The sequence below is a fragment of the Podarcis melisellensis genome (genome assembly GCF_964234715.1).
Source record: "Podarcis melisellensis genome assembly, chromosome: 2".
Taxonomy (NCBI): domain Eukaryota; kingdom Metazoa; phylum Chordata; class Lepidosauria; order Squamata; family Lacertidae; genus Podarcis; species Podarcis melisellensis.
Window position 1 is genome coordinate 104,894,491 of NC_138529.1, and position 21,856 is coordinate 104,916,346.

At 47.4% G+C, this 21,856-nt stretch overlaps 1 protein-coding gene across 1 annotated transcript; it reads left to right on the forward strand.

Annotated features, from left to right (window-relative positions):
- The first annotated feature begins 4,662 nt into the window (after nt 1–4,662).
- On the forward strand, nt 4,663–20,294 carry LOC309363203 (uncharacterized protein). The gene is made up of 5 exons (XM_081899309.1): nt 4,663–4,736; nt 5,671–5,774; nt 7,429–7,555; nt 9,603–9,803; nt 12,375–20,294. The coding sequence occupies exons 2-5, from the start codon at nt 5,757–5,759 to the stop codon at nt 19,511–19,513; spliced, it is 7,485 nt and encodes a 2,494-aa protein (XP_081755435.1). The 5' UTR covers nt 4,663–4,736; nt 5,671–5,756; the 3' UTR covers nt 19,514–20,294.
- The last annotated feature ends 1,562 nt before the right edge of the window (nt 20,295–21,856 follow it).

Sequence of the window (21,856 nt, forward strand, 5' to 3'; positions counted from 1 at the left end):
AAGGAATGGTCATAATCTACCTCATAATCAACTTTACTTTGTGCAGTTTCAAAGTACCTTTGCTCAGGGAATGAACCTTTTGTGCTGCTGGTGATACATAGATATTTTGGTTGTTTTGAATTACTGGACCTGACTGGGGAAACACGGGTGTTGCTTGACGGAGGAGGGAAGTGGTAACCAAGAGACCAGTCTACTCTCTCAAAAGAAGAGGTGTGGGGAGAAACAACTGTGTAGTTATTAATTTTAAAACATCCACTCCCTAGTCAGAAAACAAGAGCTGCAGAATATTGTTCACTTGGGCATGGCTTAGTTTGATGTTGAACTGGTCTGAATTCTAACACCCTGGTCTGAGCCAGTGTGGCATAATGGTTAGAGCAGGGTTCCCCAAACTTGGGTCTCCAGCTGGTTTTGGACTACAATTCCCATCGTTTAGAATGATACCACATAGGGAAATGTTCCCAGATACCAAGATGAGGGATTCTATGGAATGCAGACAGAGAGAATTGATAAGAATAATAATCTGTTGTGACCTTGACGGAAGCATACAATCTTGTGTTTTGGCTCCTTTTCCTCTCTCTTTTCTTTTCTTTCTTTTTCTCCTTCTTTCTTTTTTCTTTCCCATAATGGCTCACGTTTTATGCCATGTATTTTGATATTTTTTGTAGTTTTGTATCCCTTTCTATTATTATTAAGGATTTCTCTTTTGTAATTTTGTAAATTTACCTGTATTTGTTTAAAGCAAAATAAAAAAAAATCATTAAAAAAATTCCCATCGTCCCTAACCACAGGTCCTGCTAGCTAGGGATGATGGGAGTTGTAGTCCCAAAACATCTGGAGACCCAAGTTTGGGCAGACCTGACGGACCAGGGTTCAAGTCCCCATTTGGCCCCTGGGTGACCCTCAGCCAGTCATTGCTTCTCAGCCTAATTTTCCTCACAGAGTTATTGTGGGGATTAACAGAGGAGCAAGGGAACCATGTCTGTCACCTTTGAGGGAGGGAGTGGTATATAAATGCAATAATTGAATAAAAGTAATAATTCAAAGTCCCTCTTTCATCTTCTGGAATATGAAGGTTTTTACTAGGATATTTTTTAAAAGGAGAGGCATAGCAACTGAACTGTTTGGCAATTTACGAACCTTGTGAAAAGGCAAAATATTCCTAGTATTCTTAGGCACACTGGATTTTGAATGTCTTTTATTCTGATGCACACTGCATGTTAGGCATACTCACCATAGAAATCAAAGTTTAATCACCACCTTGCCATGCTACTGTTGCTGTTGTTTTGGTGGTCTTTCCTTTCTCCGTCAGATATATCTCAGGTTACTGTCTTAGCATGGGACTGGCAGGGGAAATATATGTGTGCAGACATATTCCATAGCAAGGGCTCTGTCAGGGAAGTTCTTTGTACATCTCTCTCCCTGCTCCTGGTTGTACCGTAAGGTGTGAACTCAGAAAAACTGGGAAAACACCAGTGATGGCAACAGGACTAAGTACTGAAATATGGTACAATATTAAAACCTACAGATTTCTACAATTTACAGTGACTGGAAAGCCCAAGATCGTTCAGGATAATTGTCCTACAAGATCCATCTTTTGCAGGAATCCCAATTTACTGTTGTTTTTCACCTGGATATATATATATATATTGTGTGTGTGAGTGTGTTTTATAGGAGCAGCTGCTACTTACTTATCGCAGACACTCCTCTGGAGCCTAAAAGTCTAATTATGAATTATTTACACTGGTTTTTTTTTTCTTCATAAAAGCTTTTTTACTGGTATCTGTTTTCTGGATTTTATTTCGGGATGGGTTGGGTCAAAAGACATGGCTGCTGGATGGCAGAAGAAGGAAATTATCTTGAGCGTAGGAAAGCGATTTGTTTGCCTAGTCAAAGACTGGGAGGGGAAAATAATGATGATGATGATAACAACAACAACAACAGATAAGAACAGAAATTGGGCTCTGGCAGCACAGCGGCAGCAGGAGGCCCCATTAGCTAAAGTGGTGCTTCAGGTTAAGAACAGTTTCAGGTTAAGGACAGACCTCCGGAACGATTTAAGTACTTAACCCGAGGTACCACTGTATTGCAGCGATCCTGACCTGACTGCACTGGCTGCCAATTAGTTTCCGGGCCCAATTCAAAGTGCTGCTTTTGTCCTATAAATAAAGCCTTGAACAGCTCAGGACAGCAATACCTCAACAACCACCTCTCTCCATATCAACCTATTCAGACTCTGAGATCATCCTCTGAGGCCCTTCTTTGTGTGCCTTCATGAGAGGTCCAGAAGGTGCATGGGTGCAGGGAGGGGGAAGCTGCCCACCAAATCAAGTAACTAAATAAAAACAACTAACTCATCAAGTCACAGAATGCTTGGTTCTGCCTCACCCATGAGTGGAATGCTCTCCCCAGTGGGATTTGTCTGGTGTCTTCAATATATACCTTTAGGTGCCAGGTAAAGGTAAAGGTAAAGGTACCCCTGCCCATACGGGCCAGTCTTGACAGACTCTGGGGTTGTGCGCCCATCTCACTTAAGAGGCCAAGGGCCAGCGCTGTCCGGAGACACTTCCGGGTCACATGGCCAGCGTGACATCGCTGCTCTGGCGAGCCAGAGCCGCACACGGAAACGCAGTTTACCTTCCCGCTGGTAAGCGGTCCCTATTTATCTACTTGCACCCGGAGGTACTTTCGAACTGCTAGGTTGGCAGGCGCTGGGACCGAGCAGCGGGAGCGCACCCCGCAGCAGGGATTCGAACCGCCGACCTTTCGATCAGCAAGTCCTAGGCGCTGAGGGTTTAACCCACAGCGCCACCTGTGTCCCTTTAGGTGCCAGAAACCACCCCAAAAAAACATTCCTCTTAATTGGGCCTTTGGCTGATTAACATCCAATGTCCTTTAAAATGTGTTTCTGGAAGCAGGGAATTATCGGTTTGTGGGTTTCTTTGTTCTTGTTTTTATTATATATTTTGTGTTTTTATCTTGTATTTGTATGTTGTGAACTGCCCCAAGGTTTATGGATGAAGAGTGGTATACAAATTAACAACAACAGCAGCAGCAACAACAATTTAAAATTCATTTCCCTTTTGAGGTAATGCAGTCAGGCTTTTAACAGAAAAGGGACACACTTCATTTAGGAGTAAAACGGGTCGTGTGAAAGTGGTTGTCCTCATTTGCACCTTGACATGCTTGCTGAAGTGGTCTGAAAATATTCAACAAAGTCCAGTGGAAATTACTCCCAAATAAGTATAGGACCAGGGGCAGATCTATTATAAAACTTATGAAACTTAAGCTACAGGCCCTGAATCCCAGAGGGGCCCCAGATTGCTTAATTATTTTTCTTGGTCTATGAGACCCTATTTGAGTCTCGTGACTCAAATTGATTGCTATTTTGTTGTATATATTTCAACAACCCCAAAGTTTGAGAGTCAGGAGCTCAGATGTTGCAATGGTGTGGCAATCTGTCGTGGAACAACCTAGGAGGTTACTACAAACCTCCTAGCTGGTTGCAAAGGGGCCCCCAGGACAGTCCAAATGTCAGGCCCCCAAAATCTAGGTCCACCATTGTATACAACTGCACATTTGCTGACTAAAATATTTACTCAGAAGGAAGGCTTCTCAGGATTATTGAACAGTGCATTTTCTCAAGTAAGCGTGCCTAGGGTTGAAGTAAAGCGGGTGGCGCCGTGAGTTAAACCACAGAGCCTAGGACTTGCCGATCAGAAGGTCAGTGGTTTGAATCCCCTGTGTAGATCAATAGGTACCACTCCGGTGGCAAGGTAAACAGCGTTTCCGTGCACTGCTCTGGTTCGCCAGAAGCGGCTTAGTCATGCTGGCCACATGACCCGGAAGCTGTACGCGGCTCCCTCGGCCAGTAAAGCGAGATGAGCGCCGCAACCCCAGAGTCGGCCACGACTGGACCAAATGGTCAGGGGTCCCTTTAACAACTCTCAGCACCCTCAATAAACTACAGCTCTTGTGACTTTTTTTTTGGGGGGGGAGCTTTTTCCCCAAGTGGGACAGTACTGCTTTAAATATAATGCCAATGGGACCTTTATCTCTTGGGGGATGGGCACGCATATCAGAAAACACTGCACTCTGCAGGTGCCTAGAGGCACACTCCTCGGATAAAAGCTCTTCCTGCCTCCGGAGAGGGAGAGAGAGAAAAAAAACTGGTCTTTGTTATCAACTTCCAGGCGCCAGAGGGGATTGCCAGACAGGCAACAAACACACTTCCCTGCAACCTCAATATCCCTTTCTATCATTCCTTTTTTTTGGCGTTTCCATTGTTCCATTGTTGTTCTCAGGTGCTTTGGGAAAGGGGAAGACACTCTGGGTTGAAAAGGGGAATGGGGAAAGAACGAAGGAATGAAAAAAGTTGTCTGTAGGGGCGCCGTGGTCCTGGGGGCGAACTGCACCCGGTGTCTTTCAGCCTGTCGCACGCAGCAGCTGAGAGCACAGGCGCAGTTCTGGGAAGGGAAAGATGGCAACCTCAGCTGGCCATTTGAGGGCGAGGGAGAGTTTTGTTTTTGTCTCCTCCTTTCCCCGCCATCCTGGGACTGTTGGCTCAGACGCTCTTGCTTCCGGGACTTGGCTCTCCTGGGGAAGGAGGCATGGATGAAAGCAACTGCAGCTCTCCCGCAGCATCGCTGGGAATTTGGAGAAGATCTCCATCCGTCTTGGAGGGTGGATCCACTTCTCTTGGAGCCAGGGAGTCCCTGAGCTGAGGTTGGAGGCTCCAGGTAAGCAAACCAGGAAGGGGAGAGCCCGTGACTCTGATGGCGGGAGCCATAATGGGAACCAGAAGGAAACCGAAAGGGGGAAAGAGAAACAGAAAGAGGAGACTCTCCAACTTCTCTGAGCAGCGGTTGAATGGCCATCTGTCATGGATGCTTCAGCTGAGATTCCTGTGGGGTCCCTTCCAACTCCATGATTCTTTTTTTAAAGTAATTTTTATTAGGTTTTACAATTTTATATTCAGCCCAATCATCATAAACACAATAATAAAAAATAAATAAATCCAAGTCTTGACTTCCCCCAACTTCCTCTTCTGGTTCTTTAAAAGTTTGCTCCTTCTTCTTATTATTTTGTTTACCTTAATTTAGAAACCTTTCAACTAAATATTCTTCTGTTCTTATCCTTTTTATAGCAAATCATTCCAAATTACATCTTGCTAATTTTTTTTGGGTAGTTTTCCCAATTATTGCTCCGTAATTTATACACTTTCCCCCTTAATTGTAAGTGTTTGCTCAAACCCTGCTAGTAAGTGTTTACTCAAACTCTAGGATTCTGTGATTCTAACTCTGCCCAGATCAATTAGTTCAATTGAGGAGGGCGTCCTTATGGGTGAAAGTCAGGAGGGTGAGTTTGAAGGGAGAGGGAGTGTGGAAAGAGAAGCATTTGGATTTGTAGTTAGTGTGCCTATATGCAGATTTTAACTGATGCTTTTTAGTTGGGTCTTGAGATGCAAAAAAGCACCTTCAAAGGACTTCGCTTGGGTATATTATTATTATTATTATTATTATTATTATTATTATTACCGGCACGCTGAACCAGCAAGATTTTAGGGTATGGTGTTTGGAGGAGGGATAGAAATCTGACTTGCGGGGTCTCCTCATTTGGAACCATCAAGGGAGGAAAGCCTTTTCTGAAACTATCCTTCTTGCTTCTCCACAGGCTGCAGAGAAAAAAAGAATATTTTTTGAGTCAGCCAGCTCTTGCTCAATTCGGGATCATCCCAAACTCCTGGCAGAGGAAGAGAAATGGCGAAGATGGCTCAAGTAGGGGAGATTTGGGGGTTTCTGGTGGGGCGGGTGAAAGATGGGGGGAGAGAGAAAGTTTGCCCTGGGGACAGGTGTGGTGGCAGTGGGGATGGGGGCCAGGCCAAGAGCGCATCAGGTGAAAATGGATTCAGGTGTTAAGGGGAAGAGCAGCACTGTATTGTATCTGAGGTACTAAAATGCTTCATGCCATGTTCCTTTAAGATGGGCCAGCCATATTCTGAAGATAAGGGATTGATGCTGAGCAAACAATGGTTTGCCTATGCTCCCCTAATGAGTTCTTGGTTTGGTTATGGCTGCATTCTAAATCTAACCTGGCTTTCTCCCACCCTGTGCCATTTTATTCTCACAACAACCCTGAAAATTAGGCTGGGCTGACTCCCACTCCACTCTGAAGGTTGGTTACATGTTCTGTACTTCACTGTCTTTTCCCCTAAATTGAGAGTGGTCTTCAGCTCTCAGTCCTCTCACATTAAGCCCACCCCCCCAAAAAAAGATTTTTAAAATCTTGGTAGCATAATTCAGAAGGGGGAATGAGACTTTTTGTTGTTTGCTATTGTTATATATAAAAAAGAGGGAGTCAGAATCTTTGCTGATCTTCTGCAGATCACTCAGATTTCCAGGCCACACTTGTTGTATTACACTCCTGCAGTTGAGAAACAGCATTGCCTTTGGCAAAAGCCAGGGAGTTTTGTTAAAAGAAATGCTGTATGCATCTTTACCTGAGCCAATAAAAATATATATGGTACAGTTTAAGAACAAGTGTGCCCTGTAATTATTATTACATTATGTTATTTAATCTTGAAGTATTACCCTGGCATTATCTGTTTTTTAAATATTTTAAGTTTTTTTCAGTTATACAAAATGAAGTGAAAAAGTAATATATGCATGCATGTGCATATATAAATATATATATATATATATATGATTCTTATATGTGCTAATACATATATGATTATTAATAATCTACTGTGATCTGTATAAACTCATTTCACATATCAATATATTTATCCAGACAAAGTGTGCCTCAATAAGCAAGCCACTCATATGTTGTGAGTGCTGTCATGTCTTCAGTCCATTGATTATTAAAGGGGAACATATTTTGTTCTTCCAGTTTATCAAAAAAATTTTTAATGAATATTTATTGGTATTTTCAGTATCAATTACCAGTCTTTGGGTTGTAGTTAGGGCGCACAGAATCCATTTTCATTGTTCAGTTGTCTACTTCCATATAATAGGTATATAATTCAAAATAATACTTTCCTCTGAATTTTTTTTAAAAATTCTGTACTGTCAAATTTATACAGTTCAACACTTTCTCCCAAAACTTAGTGAGAGCAGGACACTGTAAGAACATCTGTTTCAAAGAGGCATTATCCTTATCACATCTACAACAAAGAGTTGCATTTGACTGTCCTTTTCTATGTAAATGTAATGGAGTCTAAATATTATTTTCTGTTGTATAAGTTTAAGATCCACCGATACCTTTGCTACCACAATTGCCCAGGAGCTTCATGGCCACATGAGGGTTTGAACCCATTTCCCCACCCACCCCAAACCTTGCCCTAACCACTACACAACACTGTCTCTCATGAGCTATCACTGCAGACTCTGAGTGAGGGTCTTTCTTTTTTTTTCATTCCTGCTGTTCCAGGTACCTGAAGCCTTGGTAGAGGTGACCGTACACTCCAGCGAAGGGCCGTGTCTGCTTGCGGGCCGTCGCCAGAGAGCCTTGTGCAGGAACGCCATGCAGGAGAGCTGTAGCTCTATGGCCTCCCTCGGTAAGGATTCTTTAACAAATATATGTCACAAAATCAGTCCACTCCAGATTAAATAATGGTGGCACGAGTCACTGGCTCGTCTCTCAAATTGTTCAGGAGTTTGAGGTTCTTGAGCATTTTTCCTCTCGCCTGTAGGCGAAACCTGCAGTCGCTCAGCCACATGAAAGATCCCAGAATTAGTTCCTGCTGGCACAGGGCTGGCATCACAGGTTGGCAGGTTGGCAGCTGCTGAGGGGCCCACCCCACTGACAGCATGCAGGGGGACGGGAGGCCAGCTAGCTAGCCCTGGCTGGGCCGTCTCCTTCCAGCCGTCCTGTTGCAAAGAGCTCAGCTCCAATGTAAATCAGCGACTCGGGCTTCTGAGCCAGGGCACACTATCAGCAGATCAAACTGCGCACACAGAATAGGCGTGAGGCTTGTGGAAGCATACTACAACTACAGATTTATTAATCATAAATCAGGACAAAGAAACATGTCTCTCTCTCTTTCGTCATCTCAGAGAGAACAGGAAAAAGCAAAAGCTATACACAAAGGAAGTTCCCAGCAAGCTGTGCTGGAATGTAAACAGACATGTGACACACAACAGTTCCACACGTCTGCTCCTTAAAGGTGGAATGGAAATGTCAACATCGACAAGAGTCCTCTAGCCCTGCGGCTGCAGCCCATGGAGGGAGTCTTGCTCAAGAGACTGCCAAAATCTGGAGCAGGCATCGCCCCAATGTGTCCAGGGCTGGGGCTAGGAAAGGCCTGAAATCCAATTTGAAACAGCCCTGCCCCAAATAAACTACACTCACCCAAGCGAAAACCCCACCCCCATTAAAACCATAGGGGCCTGGCCAGACCCTTGTTCTGTTTATACACAAAGTATCAAATGTGGTGACAGTAATAATAATACAATGCACATACGGCTTTGTGTTTCCAACTCAAGACCCATTGATGAACATCTCATCCAGTTCAGTCTTTGAAAAACAGCTTTGAAGAACGTTTTCATATTCTCCAGTGTGCTACCCTTGCCATTGTGGCGGCACGGGGTTGCCGTTCTGTGATTGGAGTTAGGCTACTTGTTGAACGGTTCATTTATCCAGTCTGTATAACGTTTACTGCACATGTAACTTGTTAAGATAAAAAGGTAAAGGGACGCCTGACCATTAGGTCCAGTCGTGGCCGACTCTGGGGTTACGGCGCTCATCTCGCTTTATTGGCCAAGGGAGCCGGCATACAGCTTCCGGGTCATGTGGCCAGCATGACTAAGCTGCTTCTGGCGAACCGGAGCAGCGCACGGAAATGCTGTTTACCTTCCCGCCGGAGCGGTACCTATTGATCTACTTGCACTTTGACGTGCTTTCAAACTGCAATGTTGGCAGGAGCAGGGACCGAGCAACGGGAGCTCACCCTGTCACAGGGATTTGAACCACCGACCTTCTGATCGGCAAGCCCTAGGCTCTATGGTTTAACCCACAGCACGATCCGCATCCCTTGTTAAGACAGAGTTGTACATTTATCCACTCCATGTTTACAGTATCTCCAGGCTTTGTTTTGCACATGGCACCTTAGTATGTTTGTTGTTTGAGTGGTTATAAGTCTATCTCTATTCTAGCTATTATTCTAGTAAATTTGGTTTTATACTTATAAGCCAGTTTGTGGTGTTGTTGTATTGTTGTATTATTACAACACCCTTGTTCCACCATCAAAGGGATGTTCCTGCTGCCAAGTTTTGCAGGCCTTATAGAGCTTCTCCAGCAACTGATGCACACCTAGCTGGGGCTTCAGGTGTTTCCAGTGCTGTTTGCCTGCCCAGGGTCCTGGTCCCTCCCCTGCTTTCACAACTGCAAGCAGGTCCTGGTCTGGAGAGCCTGTAGAGGCCACAGATCCAGCCGGTGGAGGGGAGATGGAGTTCCCTCAGGCAGTGGCTGCGGTCAGGTCCGTAGAGCTGCTGTCAGACTTTGTATTTTATTTGCCCTTCATCCAATGTCCCGCTGCGCTCTCTCTCTCTTTCTCATGTGCTTTGCTCAACTCAACTCCGTCTTCCTCTTTGTGCCCACCTCAGGCACATTCCCAGCCCAAGGGTCCGAACTGCTCAGCCGGCTGGATCGAGGGGAAGACGCTTGGGTCCCAGATCTCCAGAGCTCTGAGGAGAGTGCAGAGGAAGGCCCGGTGAAACCAACGCTGAAGCGATGGCCGAAGGCAGGAATGTGGTGGGATCTGTACAGAAGCCCGGTGAAATACAACAGTACATCAGAAAGCTCAGGTCAGGATTGTCTAGAGCAGGGGTAGGCAACCTAAGGCCCGGGGGCCAAATGCGGCCCAATCATCTTCTAAATCCAGCTCGAGGGCGGTCCGGGAATCAGCGTGTTTTTACATGAGTAGAATGTGTCCTTTTATTTAAAATGCATCTCTGGGTTATTTGTGGGGCCTGCCTGGTGTTTTTACATGAGTAGAATGTGTGCTTTTATTTAAAAGGCATCTCTGGGTTATTTGTGGGGCATAGGAATTCATTCACCACCACCCCAATATAGTCTGGCCCACCAGATGGTCTGAGGGACGGTGGAGTGGCCCACGGCTGGAAAAGGTTGCTGACCCCTGGTGTAGGGAAGCCCTTTGTTTAGACAGCTCCTACAGAACACCATAGAATCCCAGAACTGTCAATTTGGAAGGGGACCCTGAGGGTCATCCAGTCTGACCCCTGCAATGCAGGAATCTCAGCTAAAGCATCCATGGCAGACAGCCACCCGACCTCTGCTTAAAAACCTCCAAGGAAGGAGAGGCTGCCACCATTTGGCCGTGCTCCAAATCCCACCATTTCTTCCTAAGGGGGCATGGATGGATTTTATTATTTCAACTTATTATCCAGCCTTCACTCGAAGGTTCCCGGGGCATGTTACAACCATTTAAGCACCATGTTGATGGAAACAGTTTAAAGCAATGTACAACCATGAAAATATGGCGAGTCCTAAAGAGGCACATCTCTTGCGTCCAGTGCCAGATTTACGTATAAGCTAAACAAGCTTTAGCTTAGGGTCCCACTATCTTGGGCCCCCCAAAAAAATTTAAAGGGAAAAAACTGGATGTACATTTCCAAAATATAAGATAAAAAACAAATAAAAGAAAACCTACATACAGCAACAGTGATTTGTGTTGTGTAGGCTCCTATTATGTAAGTAATGGGCCCCGCCTGCCAACTTGCTCCCTAAAATATCACTGGTTTGCTCATTTCTAGATATGGGGTGCCTACATTCTGCATGGACTGGTTGCATGGCAACATGTACAAATGGTTTTAGATACCTATTAGGTCCATAAATGACCCTATAGCATATATGCAACACAAAAAACAGTGACAATTTGTTGTTGACAAAGGACAGCTGGACATATAAAGGGCCCCATTACCTTCAGTAGCTTAGGGCCTCATCAAACCTATATTCGGCCCTGGGCGGGAGGGGTCAGGACTTTGTCCTATCCACTTTCTCCCAACCATGCATAATTTTTATAAACTTTTCCCAGATAGATTATGGTAATTCTTAGTCCATGTTCCTGTGTCCTTGTTGGTTTTTCAAGTATTCCACTTGCTCATTCTGTTAACATAAACATTACTGCTGGTACAGTTTGGCTTCCTTCCTTTCCTTGCCCTGCATGTGCTCCTTCCCAAATCTACTCTGGAGTATTTGGGGGCCCCCGGTACCCCTAGAACAGACATAGGGGACATGCGGGGGAGGGGAAGTACCATTCTGCTGGCTGAAATCCTTGTGCCCTGTCTTAATATCACATTGAATGCAACCCACTGGATCTGGCAGGGCTACTCTCAAATAAATATACAGTGGTACCTCAGGTTAAGTACTTAATTCGTTCCAGAGGTCCATTCTTAACCTGAAACTGCACTTACCCAGAAGCACCACTTTAGCTAATGGGGCCTCCTGCTGCCGCTGCGCCGCCGGAGCACAATTTCTGTTCTCATCCTGAAGCAAAGTTCTTAACCTGAGGTAATATTTCTGGGTTAGCGGAGTCTGTAACCTGAAGCGTATGTAACCTGAGGTACCACTGTACTGAGGATTTTTATTTTTTATTTTTAGTGCAAGAGACCAATACAGATACTCTTTTGGATAGCAAGTGAAAGTAATTCCTTTCTGTACAAAACATGCACATATTCATTAATTAATTGCATTTATATACCACCGTTATCTTCCAAGGAGCTCAAGGTGGTGTGCATGGTTCTTTTCCTCCCTGTTTTATCCTTACAATAACCCTGTGAGCTTGGGTTAGGTTAAGAGATGGTGACTGGCCCAAGGTCACCCAGCGAGCTTCCTGGCTGACTGGGGATTTGAACCCTGCTCTCCCACGTCATAGCCCAACACTCTAACCATGATGCCACACTGCCAAACCCGTTTGTTCTCAGACATCTGCTGGGAAAAAACTTCTTCCCCTCCCTCAAAAAGAAAGCAAAATAAATAAAATAAAATATTGCCTTTTCTGCAAATTACATAGAAAGAAGGGAAGAATAAGTCAGAAATGGAGGGAGGAAAGAAGTCTTGATTGGATGGAATAAAGGAGCAGTTTTAGAGATTTTTCAGGCTGCCTGCCTGTGGCTAAAGGAAGTGAATAGCGAGTGTTTTCTCCACACTCCCCTTACTAGGACATAGTGTGTTTATGTGTAGGATCCACAACGGAATTGGTTGTCATCGAGATGCACAAAATTATTTCACGCGGTGCATAATTTGTGAAATTGACTGCCATGAGATGTGGCGGCAGCTGTTGGCGTGGATGGCTTTTTCTCTGCTCTTATAACGACCCCACTTTTGTATATCCTTCTCCCTTCTGTTTCCTGCAGAGGATGAGCAGGGAAGCGAAGCTGAAGAACAGAAACGGCCACGTGGAGGTTGCAAGCTGACCATCCTTCGTAGAAGCATACTGGATATCTTCAAGGGGAATGGATGCCAGGGCGTGAAGCAAACGGAAGCCTCCAAGAATAGGCCTCAGCTGAAGAAGCCCCCACGAGCCCAGCTGGGGAAGATAAAGTGTAGCCTGACAGAAGTCGGCGATGTTGCTCTGTCCACAGCCAAAAAGAAGGCTTCCAGAAGGGAGCCTCAGAGGACCTGCCCGGACTGCGGCCAGGCCTTCAAAACAAAAGCATCCCTCCTCAGTCACCAGAAAACTCATTCTGGCGAGTGCCCCTATAAATGTTCTTCCTGTGGGGAAAGGTTCACAGCCAAAAAGGCCTTTGACAGTCACCAGAGAGGCCATGCGGAAGAGAGGGGTTATAAACACCCCAGCCCAAGGAAGCACCTCAAGGCCTACCTGCGAGAAAGGCCTTTTAAATGCTCCGAGTGTGGGATGTGCTTCCAGCGGAAGCGCACCCTGACTGCGCACCTGAATAGCCATACGGCAGAGCGGCCCTATCGATGCCCCGAATGTGAGAAAGCCTTCACCCGAAAGGAGCACCTTGATAGACACCAGAAAATCCACCTGAGGGAGAGGGATGGCAGCCCTCCCAAGAGAGGGAGAGAAGAGAGGGCGGCCATTTTCCCTGATGCTCCTGAAAAGAAACCTCCTGCAGCCTCTGTCTCTGAGGGAACTTTCTTATCGGGCCTTGGCTCTGATAGACAGCAGGGGACCCCCCCAAATCTCTACAAGTGCCAGTTTTGTGGGAGATGTATGCGGACCCAAAGTTTGCTCGTTGATCACGAGAGAATCCACAGGGAAGAGATGCCCTACAAATGTCCCCAGTGTCAGAAAAGCTTCCTTCATAAGTACAGTTTTCTCCAGCATGAAGCGACCCACTGGAGGAAGGCAGCCTGTGAGCGCCCTGTGAGAATGAACGCCAACTATGCCCCCTCTGCTTCCAGAATCATCTACACGGCGGAAAGTCTCCCTGCAGTCCCGACGGACGGGGGGAAAGTCACAAATGTTTTTAACCTTTCCCAGCACCCAAGAACTCCAGGTGGGGAACGGGTCTATAAATGCCAGTACTGTGGCAAATGCCTGAGTGGAAGTGGTCTGCTCACTAACCACGAGAAACTCCACAGAAGAGGGAGATCCTATAAATGCCCCTATTGTGTGAAACGTTTCTCTCGAAAGGACAACCTTCTCCAACACAAGGCAACCCACAACAAACAAAAACCTGTCGGAAGGCCCAGGTTGAAGAGTAGCCGCTCTGTACCTGAAAGAATCCACACAGAACTGCAGCCCCATAGAGACCTGAGGGACGGCGTTGTCACTCGCAGCGTGGCTCGTAGCTTAAGCCTTTCCAAGCACCTAAAAACCTACACGGAGGGCAAAGTCTACAAATGCCAGTACTGCGGGGAGCACACAAGAACAAAAAGTTTGCTCGTCGATCACGAGAGAATCCACAGGAGAAAAAAGAAGCCTTACCAATGTTTGGAGTGTGGGAAAAGCTTCTATCAGAAGAACTACCTTGCTTCCCACCAGAGAGGCCACGTGAGGAAAAAGCTCTCCAAACGCTCAGACGCTGACCAAAAAGTGACCACAGACAATCCCCGCTCCCTGAAGCGTGGGATTCCTCACAGAAGGAAAGCACTATGGCGATGCTTTAAATGTGGGAAACGCTTTGATTACAAATATCACCTCACCAGGCATCAAAAGACCCACTTGGCAGAAAAGCCCTTCAAATGTGTGTGTGGGAAAGGGTTCGTTGAGATGTGGCATCTGAAGAGACATGAGAAAACCCAGCTGAACAAGAAATGCCATGAAAAGCTCCTCAGGGCTGAGGGGAAAGGTGCCATTTTGAATTCTGCAAATGGCGTCCACCCTGAGGAGAAGAATCCGGAAGAGCTACCCGTAAACACTGAGCCACCGACAGCATCAAGCACAGTAGAAAGAAACATTTTACAGGACACTGAGGAAGAAAACACACGGTGTCTGGCGGCCTTGGCAGAAGCATCTGAGGTGGAGATTCTAGATGTTTCTGGGCAGGGAGGAACCCATGTTCAGGTGCAAGTGGAATTATCCAAACAATCCCAACAAAACTCCTTACAGAACTGCAGAGAAGAGAACGTCTCTGTCAGCCAGCCAGTGGAATTGAAGAGAAAGCTATCAGGAGAAGACTGTGTTATTGTGCCTCACAAGCAAGACAACCACAGCAAAAGTCAGCAGGTTCATCAAAGACACTGTTCCAAAAGGGCCCGTCTCCAGAGTAACAAGCAGAAAAAAGCCTGTGTCAAGTGGCAGTTGAGATCACAGGCCATGATGTTAAGGAGGAGATCTAAGCAAAAGATGCAGCTAGTTGGTAAGCAGGCCAGATCCTGCTTCTGTCAGCAGGAAGAGCCAAGAAGGAAACCCAGCCTCCTGCAGGCCTGCAAGAAGGTAAAAACTAGCAGCGGCCCTCAAAGGAACCAAGACACAGCTGCTTCCCCCAAAGGCAACTCGGAAACTTGGAGTTGCACGGCAGGAAACTGCGATGCTGTTGCCATCGGTGGGCAAGAAGACCTGCAGGAGTTGTCACCCTTGCCTGGAAGAAGCCCTTTGCAGAGTTGTGAAAGAGCCCAAGCTGCAGATGAACTCCAGAATGCGTCTCTTCAGAAGATGGAGATGTGGCCAAGATGGAACCCCAGTTCCCCAGGGGTCTGCAAGGAGGTAGAAACCTGCAGCGGCCCTCAAAGGTACCAACACACAGCTCCTTCCCCCAACAGCAACTCAGACTCTGGGAGTAGCACGGCAGTAAACTACGATCCCCTTGATATTGGTGGGCAAGAAGACCTGCAGGAGTTGTCACCCTTGCCTGGAAGAAGCCCTTTGCAGAGCTGTGAAAGAGCCCAAGCTGCAGATGAACTCCAGAATGCGTCTCTTCAGAACATGGAGGAGATGACAAGATGGGAACCCAGCTTCCCAGAGGCCTGCAAGGAGGTAGAAGCTTGCTGTGGACCTCAAAGGAACCAACACACAGCTACATCCTCCAGTTTGCTCAGAGGTTCCCCAAAGGCCTGTGAACCAGGAGAACTGAGCTTGTGCCGGCCATCCCAGAAAACGTTCTCCACAAAATCCGAACCAGAGACTATCAGAAGTGCTGCACTGGAGATGTTGACTGCTGCTGCATTGAAGAAGGGGCCAAGGGAAGGGCTGGAAAGGGAATCCGAAGGCAACTCAGACTCTGGCAGTTGCACGTCAGGAGAATTTGATGCGGTTTCCATCGGTGGGCAAGAAGACCTGCAGGAGTTGTCACCCTTGCCTGAAAGAAGCACTTTGCAGAGTTGCGAAAGAGCCCAAGCTGCAGATGAACTCGAGAATGCGTATCTTCAGAACATGGAGGAGATGACAAGATGGGAATCCAACTCCCCAGAGGCCCGTACGGAGGTAGAAACTTGCAGCGGCCCTCAAAGGAACCAACACACAGCTGCTTCCCCCATAGGCAACTCGGAAACTGAGAGTTGCACGTCAGGAGAATATGATGCTGTTTCCGTCAGAGGGGAAGAAGACCTGCAGGAGTTCTCACCCTTGCCTGGAAGAAGCCCTTTGCAGAGTTGTGAAAGAGCTCAACCTACAGATGAACTCCAGAATGCGTCTCTTCAGAACATGGAGGAGATGCCAAGATGCAGCTCCCCAGGGGCCTGCAAAAAGGTAGAAGCTTGCTGTGGACCTCAAAGGAACCAACACACAGCTGCATCCTCCAGTTTGCTCAGAGGTTCCCCAAAGGGCTGTGAACCAGGAGAACTGAGCTTGTGCCTGCCATCCCAGACAACGTTCTCCACAAAATCTGAACCAGAGACTATCAGAAGTGCTGCACTGGAGATGTTGACTGCTGCTGCATTGAAGAAGGAGCCAAAAGAAGTGTTGGAAAGGGAATCCAAAGGCAACTCGGAAACTGAGAGTTGCACATCAGGAGAATATGATGTTGTTGTCATCGGTGGGCAAGAAGACCTGCAGGAGTTGTCACCCTTGCCTGAAAGAAGCCCTTTGCAGAGCTGTGAAAGAGCCCAAGCTGCAGATGAACTCCAGAATGCGTCTCTTCAGAACATGGAGGAGATGACAAGATGGGAACCCAGCTCCCCAGGGGTCTGGAAGGAGGTAGAAACTTGCTGTGGACCTCAAAGGAACCAACACACAGCTGCTTCCTCCAGTTTGCTCAGAGGTTCCCCAAAGGGCTGTGAACCAGGAGAACTGAGCTTGTGCCTGCCATCCCAGACAACGTTCTCCACAAAATCCGAACCAGAGATTATCAGAAGTGCTGCACTGGAGATGTTGACTGCTGTTGCATTGAAGAAGGGGCCAAGGGAAGGGCTGGAAAGGGAATCCGAAGGCAGCTCAGACTCTGGCAGTTGCACGTCAGGAGAATTTGATGCGGTTTCCATCGGTGGGCAAGAAGACCTGCAGGAGTTGTCACCCCTGCCTGAAAGAAGCACTTTGCAGAGTTGCGAAAGAGCCCAAGCTGCAGATGAACTCGAGAATGCGTATCTTCAGAACATGGAGGAGATGACAAGATGGGAACCCAGCTCCCCAGGGGTCTGGAAGGAGGTAGAAACTTGCAGTGGCCCTCAAAGGTACCAACACACAGCTGCTTCCCCCAACAGCAACTCAGACTCTGGGAGTAGCACGGCAGTAAACTACGATCCCCTTGATATCATTGGGCAAGAAGACCTGCAGGAGTTGTCACCCTTGCCTGGAAGAAGCCCTTTGCAGAGCTGTGAAAGAGCCCAAGCTGCAGATGAACTCCAGAATGCATCTCTTCAGAACATGGAGGAGATGCCAAGATGGGAACCCAGCTCCCCAGGGGCCTGCAAAAAGGTAGAAGCTTGCAGCGGGCCTCAAAGGAACCAACACACAGCTACATCCTCCAGTTTGCTCAGAGGTTCCCCAAAGGACTGCGAAACAGGAGAACTGAGCTTGTGCCTGCCATCCCAGACAACGTTCTCCACAAAATCCGAACCAGAGACTATCAGAAGTGCTGCACTAGAGATGTTGACTGCTGCTGCATTGAAGAAGGAGCCAAAAGAAGTGTTGGAAAGGGAATCCGAAGGCAACTCGGAAACTGGGAGTTGCACGTCAGGAGACTATGATGCTGTTGCCATCGGTGGGCAAGAAGACCTGCAGGAGGTGTCACCCCTGCCTGAAAGAAGCCCATGGCAGAGTTGTGAAAGGACCCAAGCTGCAGATGAACTCCAGAGTGTGTTTCTTCAGAACATGGAGGAGATGCCAAGATGGGAACCCAGCTCCCCAGGCGTCTGCAAGGAGGTAGAAACTTGCAGCAGCCCTCAAAGGAACCAACACACAGCTGCTTCCCCCATAGGCAACTCGGAAACTGGGAGTTGCACGTCAGGAGAATATGATGCTGTTTCCATCAGAGGGGAAGAAGACCTGCAGGAGTTGTCACCCTTGCCTGAAAGAAGCCCTTTGCAGAGTTGTGAAAGAGCCCAAGCTGCAGATGAACTCGAGAATGCGTCTCTTCAGAACATGGAGGAGATGACAAGATGGGAACCCAGCTTCCCAGAGGCCTGCAAGGAGGTAGAAACTTGCTGTGGACCTCAAAGGAACCAACACACAGCTACATCCTCCAGTTTGCTCAGAAGTTCCCCAAAGGGCTGTGAACCAGGAGAACTGAGCTTGTGCCGGCCATCCCAGACAACGTTCTCCACAAAATCTGAACCAGAGACTATCAGAAGTGCTGCACTGGAGATGTTGACTGCTGCTGCATTGAAGAAGGAGCCACGGGAAGGGCTGGAAAGGGAATCCGAAGGCAACTCAGAAACCGGGAGTTGTACATCAGGAGAATATGATGTTGTTATCATTGGTGAGCAAGAAGACCTGCAGGAGTTGTCACCCTTGCCTGGAAGAAGCCCTTTGCAGAGTTGCGAAAGAGCCCAAGCTGCAGATGAACTCCAGAATGTGTCTCTTCAGAAGATGGAGATGTGGCCAAGATGGAACCCCAGTTCCCCAGGGGTCTGCAAGGAGGTAGAAACCTGCAGCGGCCCTCAAAGGTACCAACACACAGCTGCTTCCCCCAACAGCAACTCAGACTCTGGGAGTAGCACGGCAGTAAACTATGATCCCCTTGATATTGGTGGGCAAGAAGACCTGCAGGAGTTGTCACCCTTGCCTGGAAGAAGCCCTTTGCAGAGCTGTGAAAGAGCCCAAGCTGCAGATGAAGTCCAGAATGCGTCTCTTCAGAACATGGAGGAGATGCCAAGATGGGAACCCAGCTCCCCAGAGGCTTGTAAGGAGGTAGAAACTTGCAGCGGCCCTCAAAGGAACCGACACACAGCTGCTTCCCCCATAGGCAACTCGGAAACTGGGAGTTGCACATCAGGAGAATATGATGTTGTTGTCATCGGTGGGCAAGAAGACCTGCAGGAGTTGTCACCCTTGCCTGAAAGAAGCCCTTTGCATAGTTGCATAGATGAACTCCAGAATGCCCATCAGCAGCCCAAAGTGCAGCTGACACTGTCGGGAGAAGCAGGTAACACATCTCTGCAGATCTGCAAGAAGGAGAGAGGCAGTGATGAGCCACAGAGTCCGATGGCAGCAGAACCCCAAAGACCAGCTTCTTGGGACAAGGGTGTTCCCAGGGAGTGGAAATCAGAGGAAACAGAGCCAAGTTATGAGTGCAGCTACTGTCACCAGTGCTTCGAGAACCAAGACCAGCTTGTGAGGCACGAGAATGCACACAAGAGGAGACCCTTTCTGTGCACTCACTGCGGGAAAGGCTTCCCTTCTGCAAATGCCCGGACCATCCACATGCGAATCCACACGGGGGAGAAGCCCTTCAAATGCCCCGAGTGCGACTTTCGCTGCTATGCGAGCGCCAACCTCAACAGGCACAGGAGAACCCACAGCCGGGAGAGTCGCCACCTTTGTGAGCTGTGCGGGGAGAGCTTCTGGTTCAGCCACAGCCTCGCCGTACACTGGCAGATGCACAGCGAGAAGGAGACGTACACCTGCGCCGACTGCGGGCAGATGTTCCTGCGCAAGAACTTGCTCGTTCTGCACAGGAAGTACAAGCACCAGTCGGGAGCTCTGTAACTGGGCTGTTCGGTTGAGGGGCAGCCTCTCCCTTCTCCTGGAGAGGTCAGCTCCGAGGGAGCATGCTTGGCGCAACAGACCAACCTAAGCTGAGACTGCTATCGGCACACTTGCGTGCTGTAACTTTGGCTGCTGTTTTAATCAGGCTCCCAAGCAAACTCTTGCGACAGCCACACCCTGACTCAGAACTATGCTAGCTTGTCCCTTCTTGCATCTCTCCCAGTTGCACCAGGAACCTGTGGCGGGGCGGTTTGAGCCCCACAACCCTCTATATGGTGAAAAGACAGTGGAAGCCGATTTGGGCCAGGCCCCTTGGCAAGATGATTAGGAGGGACATTTGCCTTCCTGAGCCTTGGCAGGCAGGCAGGGAGGAAAGAACGACTTTATCTCCAATGGCTCTCCCATGTGCGCTTTCATCCCTTCTGATGCATCCAAAATATCAAGCTTGCTTTGGCAGGTCTGCTGGAAAGGGGTATACAGATCCCTGCTCTGCCACTGATGGGCTTTTTTGGCCTGACCTTGTCTCTCACGTCACGCAGCCGTTGAGAATGGATTCTGGACTGAGAAATGCTGCCCCCACTCCCATCTGCACTGTGACCACTATTCTGATCTGAAAGACATTTTTTTGCTCCTCCGTAAAGTAAGACTGTTTTTTTAAATCCAGCCTACGTCCTCCTTTGTCTGCATGTGACACAACTTGCCTGACCCAGCTGTTGTCTGGTTGTTAGTTCTTGAAAATCTTTTGGTCCACATTTTTAAATGTCGTTTTCCTGATAAGAACCCCCGCGCTTCTTCTGCAGCAGCCACCCCTTTGTGCCTATCCATGGAAAGAGGGAAGAGGATATCTGAAAAAAACAACCCCCTCGCCCAGCCCCCAAGTTGGGGATTTATCCTGTCCGCTTTTGTTCTCCTACCTCATACGTCCTGCCTTAGAGCAAGGATAGAGGGGGGCCTTTGGTCCTCCAGATGTTTGGTGGACTACAGATTCCATCACCCCTGACCACTGGCCATGCTGGCTGGGGCTGATGGAGAATTGTAGTCCATTATCTGCCACGGAGCAAAGCTTGGTGAGACCATACACCTTCTACCCTTCCAACAAGAAATTCAGTCCTGATGGGCTCTCCCTTAATGGCCTTTTAACACATGTGGATGTAGGAAAACGCAATTTCCGCCTGAATAAAAACCTGTTACATACAGATCAGTGTCTTTGCCTCTGTCACACACAAATACATCGCAGGTTTATACTGTTGGTCCATGGGAATTTAAGGAGCTGCTTTGTGCTAAGTCAGACCATTAACCTGTCTGGCTTAGTATAGAGTTTCAGGCAGGAATTTTTCCTGGATTGAACCAGACACCTGTCCTTTCTTTTTTGACATTCTGTCTTGAGAGCAAGCAGCTCAGTCACCTCAGCAAGTTCGTATTCTGGCCATTATCAAGAGTCATATCTCGTCTGTCCTTGGTAGTAAGAGGTATACAGTGCCTCAGATTCCAAGGCTGAATGTGGCCCTCTAGGTCCCCTTATCTGGCCCTCAGAATTCTCCTCAGGCCATACCCCTCACAGGTCTGCTTTTACTTATTTATTTATTTCCTACAATTTTTTTACCACTCAACCAGTGAGGTTTTCTAGCTGACTGTACAATGTTATAACCATGACATGGAAAATATACAGTCATACCTTGGTTGACAAACGCCTTAGCAGTCAAATGTTTTGGCTCCTGAATTCCGCAAACCCGGAAGTGAGTGTTCCGGTTTGCGAATGTTCTTTGGAAGCCGAACGTCTGGCGGGGCTTCCGCAGCTTCCAATTGTCTGCAGGAAGGTCCTGCAGCCAATCGGAAGCTGCACCTTGGAAGTCAAACATTTTGGAAGTTGAATGGACTTCCAGAACAGATTCGTTCAACTTCCAAGGTATGACTGTAATACCTAAAGCAGAATAAAAAACTGTTGTGGGTAGCAGTGGCGTAAAAGATCGAAGACATCTTAAAATGTTTATTTGGAAGCCTGGGAGCATAAAGCAAGTATTTTTTCCTGGTTGCTGAAAAGGCCACATGTCATGGAGCCATCAGTGAAAAGGAGGCTGAGTGGAACATGGTCCAACCTTCATAATTATTATTATTATTATTATTATTATTATTATTATTATTATTATTATTATTATTTATACCCCATCCATCTGGCTGGGCTTCCCCAGCCACTCAAGAGGCAGAGCAGTAGTATAAACTCAATCATGCCTGTGTAGCCACTGCCACACACAAACTTCTTTTAAGGTTAGATTTTTTAAAAATTAAAATTTTACAAAGCAGTCAAATTTTTTTTAATGCAAATCCTTTTAAGTGTCAAAAACT

Coding starts and splice junctions, on each gene's coding strand:
- LOC309363203 (XM_081899309.1), top strand. Junction 7,556..9,602: donor TAGCTCTATGGCCTCCCTCG/GTAAGGATTCTT, acceptor TGCCCACCTCAG/GCACATTCCCAGCCCAAGGG. Junction 9,804..12,374: donor CAGTACATCAGAAAGCTCAG/GTCAGGATTGTC, acceptor TGTTTCCTGCAG/AGGATGAGCAGGGAAGCGAA.